Source organism: Crocuta crocuta, unplaced genomic scaffold (genome assembly GCF_008692635.1).
Source record: "Crocuta crocuta isolate KB4526 unplaced genomic scaffold, BGI_CrCroc_1.0 scaffold322, whole genome shotgun sequence".
Taxonomy (NCBI): Eukaryota; Metazoa; Chordata; class Mammalia; order Carnivora; family Hyaenidae; genus Crocuta; species Crocuta crocuta.
Window position 1 is genome coordinate 4,014,581 of NW_027532592.1, and position 5,964 is coordinate 4,020,544.

The 5,964-nt window shown below is 57.2% G+C and overlaps 1 protein-coding gene and 1 long non-coding RNA gene across 2 annotated transcripts in view; one reads left to right on the top strand and one right to left on the bottom strand.

The window, feature by feature from the left end:
* Positions 1–2,201: 2,201 nt before the first annotated feature.
* The window catches only part of CNIH3 (cornichon family AMPA receptor auxiliary protein 3), a 98,500-nt gene continuing 94,737 nt past the window's right edge, over positions 2,202–5,964 (bottom strand). Inside the window, exon 6 of the mRNA XM_077779869.1 lies at positions 2,202–3,152. Within this exon, the coding sequence (XP_077635995.1) occupies positions 3,125–3,152 (28 nt within the window). The 3' untranslated portion in view covers positions 2,202–3,124. The remainder of the gene's footprint in view (positions 3,153–5,964) is intronic.
* LOC144244532 (uncharacterized) overlaps positions 4,935–5,964 on the top strand; it is a 2,709-nt gene continuing 1,679 nt past the window's right edge. The window contains exons 1-2 of the long non-coding RNA XR_013338970.1: positions 4,935–5,061; positions 5,534–5,907. This is a non-coding gene — a long non-coding RNA (uncharacterized LOC144244532). The remainder of the gene's footprint in view (positions 5,062–5,533; positions 5,908–5,964) is intronic.

Below are 5,964 nucleotides of genomic sequence, written 5' to 3' on the forward strand. Positions count from 1 at the left end.
ACCTCCAGGAGTGTCAGTATTTGGTCTGTGAGCTGGGCACAATATTGCCGTGGGGGTCAAGTGAGGGCGTGCGTGTCGCCTGCACTCGGCCAGTGTCGGAGGCCAGGCTGGAGAGCAGGCGTTAGAAACGGGGGCGGGGATACTGTCACGGGGAGGCACGCGGAGGAGGGCTGGTGGGGGTGACCTCCCTCCAGTGGGGGCACTGCCGTTGCCCAGGCACAGCGGGGACACCGCCTCCTGCAGAGTGGCCTCATGGGAACTTACAGCAGCAGGACACGCCCACATCCGATCTGTGTAACAAGTGGGTGCAGTGGGTGCTTTAGAACTTCACTCAGCACTGGGAGAAGGAGCTGAAGTGACGCCCCCTCGCTGTTCTCCCCCCGCCCCCAGGAATCAGGTCACAACAGCACCTTCCCGAGAGGGTCTCTCCTGGGTGCCCAGGCCCATGCCAGGGAGGGACAGCTGTCCACCAGCCGCTTTGGGATTTATCCAGAGCGTTGCCCTGCCCCACTCTCCTCCCTCCTAGGGTCACTTCTGGGAGACAGTGAGGGTGCAGGTACCCTCACTGCTTACTAGCGTGGTTCCTAGCCGGCCACCAGGGGCAGCACTGAGCCCCCTCTGGCTCCTTCACTTCCTGGTCTGTACCAGGGTCGCTATCGGGGTCACCGTGTGGGAGGGGGTCATGGCCCAGAGCCTGGCACCCAGCACGGCACCAACAGTGTGCCCATCGCTCTCAGCCCTGCGGTCACTGTCGGCTTCTCCCTGGAACTAAAAATTGGTTCAAGCTGCAGACAGACTGCCGGACTTGGTTCCCGGCCACAGCCCGCGGGAAGGAAGTACTCGGATGTCCCTTTCAGAAGGTAAAACCTCCCAGGACGTGCTGGCAGCTCTAAAAGCTTTCAGGGGACCCCCCACGGAAAGAATGTGACACAGTAAAGCAGGTCTGAGGCTGGGGCACGAGGAAAAGAAAACCAGACCCTTCTCTGACTCTGTCTTTAAATCTCCTTTTCTCAGAGAGTTTATGCTAATGGAACGTTAACGGGAGCCCAACTACTTTGCTGGCTTTGGCTGATAGAAAGGACATGGGGATCTGAAGTCAGACAACCTGGGTTTAAAAACAGGTCTGTGGCTGCTGTGTGACTACAGGTAAGTCCCTTACCCTCTCTGAGCCTCCCCTTCCTCACTTAGAAAATGGGAAGGATAGAGGAGCGCCTGGGTGGCTCAGTTGGTTGAGCGTGTGACTTCGGCTCAGGTCATGATCTCACATTTTGTGGGTTCAAGCCCTGCGTTGGGCTGAGAGCTCAGAGCCTGGAGCCTGCTTCTGATTCTGTGTCTCCCTCTCTGCCTCTTCTCTGCTTGCACTCTGTCTCTGTCTCTCGGAAAATAAGAACATTTTAAAAATTTTTTAAAATTTAAAAAAGAAAGAAAATGGGGAAAAGAATAGTATCAACCTCATAGGATGGTAAGGAGATCAAAGGAGTGAAATCAATCTGCGGATGATAGAGCCCTAGGCAAACGTGAGCTGCGACAATTTACATCGCAGGAAACAGAACCTCGGGAAGGTGGGGTGTCTGAACCCCCTCTCGTCTTTCTAGAGGTCTCTGTGCCCCTGTGTCTGCTATTACAAGCCACTTTGCATCTTCTGGGAAGGAGGCAGAGTACACAAACGAAAGAGACAGCTCCAGGGAGAGACTGTGGAGGTGAAGGTCAGGTGTAGGTGGCCTTCTCAGGAATGGGGTTGGAGGTGAGGCCGAGCAGCCCCGAAGGTCGCTCTCCCCCGACCTCAGTCATGTAGCCAGGATGGTGCGCACTGGACAAAGGGGTGTCTGCTCCCCAGAATGCCACCTGGAATCCTCCGGTTTCATACCTATGGCCTCAGAGTGGAAGTCTGAGTTTTGCTCTCTACAGAATTTTTAGAAACAGAACAGCTTCTTGAAACTTTTCTTTTCCTACCTACCGGTTTACCACCAGTACGGAGAGGCATCCACCCGGTGATGGGTTTGAACGAGGCGGCCGGGTAGGTGCGGAGCGCAAGCTGTCACTGTGTTTTAAACATAGCTCACGACGCACTGCACAGACACCATTCATAAACCTGAGTCACCATTTCAACAGGAGCCGCGTCCGTGTATAAATAGCCTTGTGTGTCACACAGAAGAAAAGAAGGGAAGTGTGGGGAATAAGGTAGAAATCATCATGCCCAATTTAAACATAAAAACCTCAGCCTTGTCATTATTTACAACCCCGAGAACAACTCCTACCCAAACAGGAGAGGACATCAAGCGGAAAATTCTAAATAAGCCAAAGTCGTTGCGTTGCGCTAACAGAAGGAATGACGTGGCATCGTAAAAGGCGGCTGCAATTATGCATCTCGCCTCCTGGCTGCTGGACAGCACAGAGCAGGTGCGGGGCAGTTCCCGGGCGCCACTGTTCGGGGTCCTCAGGAGAAGGCAGCTCTGACACTGTCGACCAGTAGATTGGCATTCGCTGATTCTGCGACGGTTTTGGATCGGCCGCAGAAGAATACAGTTTGTGGTGGCAAAGAACTAACACTCTGAATGTGAAAATGTTTTAAAAACTCATTTTTCCCTCCGATTCCCACCTCCCCTGTGACTTTGGACATAACTCATGACCAGCAGCCGGAGCCCCAGCTCCCACCGACAGCCCGCAGGCTCAGGGCTGGTGGGAGTCGAAGGCAAATCCATGGCCCCTGAAGACCCTCCCATGGGAGCGCAGGGCAAGGCTCCGAGGCAACGCAGGACACTCAGGTAGTCTGTGACAGCCTGGAGGCCTCGGCGGGCCCTGGGTCACTCGGTTCCTGGGCCTGCCGGCCGCACCCTCCTGCGGTCCCGGGCTCAGCTTGGACTGCATGGGACAGTCAGTAGGGGTCAGGAAGCAGCAGTCCTACTCAGGAGAGGTCCCACAGCCTAGACGGGATCGCAACCCGAGTGCAGGCCGGGCAGCGACCCCCACGCTCTGTGACCTCGGTCCCCGCTGCTGCAGGAATCCGCTGTCCACAGGTGTCTCTCACGCACCCAGTCCGGGCCCTTCTCCAGCCAGCAGCCAGCACATGTGAACTCCTCTTGGGCCTCTCCCGTCCCGTCTCTGGTGACTTGCGCCGTCCGGGTTAAGAGCTCACTAGCGTGTAGATCATGCTGAATGCAGAAAGAAGAGGAAGAGAAGAAGTGAGGGCTTCCTGGGAGCCCAGGAAGGACTCGGACCCTCACCACAGGGTCCTTCCCAAAACCAGACCCATGGTCTTCCTCCCCGTCCTGGCACTGGGCATCTACTCCCCCCACGGTACCCACCACTTCCCACCACGTTGGACTGAACATCTGCTGTTGAGTGTGTAGTGGGTCCCCTGGGTGAGAGACGGATTGCTGTGCATGCCTGTTACGCTCCTCATCCGCACAGCCCTTTCCTGTGACTGAGGGGTGGTCCCTGGGGAGGGTGCAGTGGACTTTCTCACCAGCGTCTCATGCTCACATGATGGCTGCGTCCTGGGCTCCCAGATGATGCCACATCACATGTCACCGCCGGGAAAATGCCCATCGTCACTCTCCCAAGGACTGAGGGGCACACGAGCTATGTGAACTCTTCATGGGGTAACTCCCTGGCTCTCCCGTTTTTAACAGAATCCAGGCACGAAGCGCGTCCCAGCCCCGCCAGCGAGGGGCGCGCATCCCTGTGCCGCAGGCTAATTCTGCAAGACTGAGGAGCATCCCGCGCCAAAATACACCACACACGTGTATCTACGTATATTCCAAAGCGTGCCAAAATATTTGGCACGAAGAAAAGCGACCATTTTTTCACATTATGGAGAGACAAATGGATAATCTAAGGAAGAAAACCAAATGAAAGAAACTGAAGTGTTATCCTTCGAGCCACGCCCAGTCCTGTCCTGTCCTCCCAGCGGCTGGTAACCTCGTAGACACAGTGCGTCGCGGGCCGGGCCCCAAGCCGTGGCGCCCCCGGCTCCTGCCTGTTGGACGATGTTGCAGACATTCTGTTTGTCCTTCAGTCCATCTCTGCCCCTGTGTTGCATTCACTAATAACAAACTTGGAACCGCTGCTCTGCCTCGCGGGCACCCTGGGTGGCAGCCAGGGCTCCACCCTTACTGCTCTGCGGAGCCCCTCAGAGACCCCATCTCTCGGGCCCCTGAACTCCCAACCCCTCGACCCAGGCCCTGAGGGGCGTGCAGGACCATCAGCCCCGGCCGCTCTCGGGGGTAAGGGGTCCACATGTGCCAGGAGGGCTGCGTCCAAGCTGAGCAGTGACAGACTGAAGTGACAGCCGCTGGGAACCTGGTAAAGGCGGGTCTGGTGCTTCAGTTCCCAAGGACCTCACAGATGTTAAGAAATGTCTCCGAGCCCCAGCTGGCGGCCGAGTGTCTGGCCCGGAGCCTGGGATCCTCCCAGCGGTGTGTGCTGACCACCCAGTGTCCCCCTCTCTAGTGGCCTTGGGGCCAGAGACATTTGCAGGTTCCTAAGATGTGTCCTAGCTGACGCCACAGAGCCATCTTCCCAAGCCAAGGGAGCTGAGGTGGCCCTAGCCTCCTGCCCGGGGACCCTGGGTTATGCCACCTCCCTCCTGGTCACCCCTCCCCCCCATGGCTGACCCCACGGCAGGCACCCCTCCCCCCTACGGCTGACCTGACGGCAGGCACCCTGTCTGACTGGTTCACCTGTGTATCTGCAGTGCACACAGTAGGACTCAAGCTCCTTGCTCTGGCTGTGCGCCCCCTCAAGGCAGGCGTCAAGCTGCACACTCAGCATGGTCCCTCAGCACCGAGAAGGGTGCCCAGCATGCAGGAGATGCTCAATAAACACTGCATGAGTGAATGAGCGAGCGTGAGCAGGGCAGGTGAAGGGCATCTGTGATGTCACTCCCTGACATAACAGAGAGGGCATGGGCTTTGGCAGAGAGACGTGCCTCCTTGCCTTGACCTCCGTGGCTCTGGGACCCTGAGCGATCCACTTCTCTCAGGCCCCCGAGTCTGCGGCGGGGCATCTGGAGCCCCACAGCCAGAGACTGAGCACACGGCAGAAACAGCTCCACCTCATGTTAGCCTCTCGGGCCATTAAATCTGTGAGGTTTCCCAAGGCAGGAACCACCTGAATGAACTTCAGTTGCTAGAAAGTTCCGATTCAGAGTCAGAGACCCTGGCAAATTGGCTGGGCACCCTGGAAGTCTCCAGAAATGCTTCAGAGACCCTCAGGTTTCTTGTAATTTAAAGCAGGCAGTGACCCAGGACCCTCCCTAGAGAAGGAGGGGGAAGGGGTCCCCCTGAGCCTGGACCAATCCCCCACCCCAAAAATGTGGTAGAATAACTATGAATCCCCCCCAAGGCTGATTTATCCCAGAGGAAGTTATACCCCAAGGGCCTCTGGGTCTTCTGGACTGTGGGACATTCTGGGGAGATGGGCAGGTCTTACCCTGGAGGACACCCAGCCCCCAAACCCTGAGTCAGCAGGTCCAAGCCCCGGAATCTGCGTCTTTAACAAGCACACCCTCTTCACCCCGGTTGTAATGCAGAAAGAAAACACCAGACTTGGATAAGACTTTTCTGGAGATTTCCATCAGTTGTGAGCTCCGTGTTGGAGGCTGGACTTGAGATGTCCTTGCAGCTGTGACCACAGGAAAATACATGACGGCTGGGATGCGGTCTCCTCGGTGCTAACGTGGGGCCAGTGACGGCCCCCAGACTGAGCTCTACCTACCAAGCTCTTGGCTCGAAGCAGGGCTCATGTGTCAATATGGATAAGCGTGCGCCTGCCCCAGCCTGAGGGCCTTGCTGACAGCCCTCCCCCCTCCTTGCCCGGCTACCATCCACAGACCAGCTTGGAGGCAGCACTGGGAGGCTGGCAGGTTTCGTGGCCGCGGGTAACAACGGGGTGGCAAGGTGGCAGGTGAGCTCCCCAGAGATGAGCCCGAAGAGGAGCCAGAGGGGGACGCTTTAAGAAAAC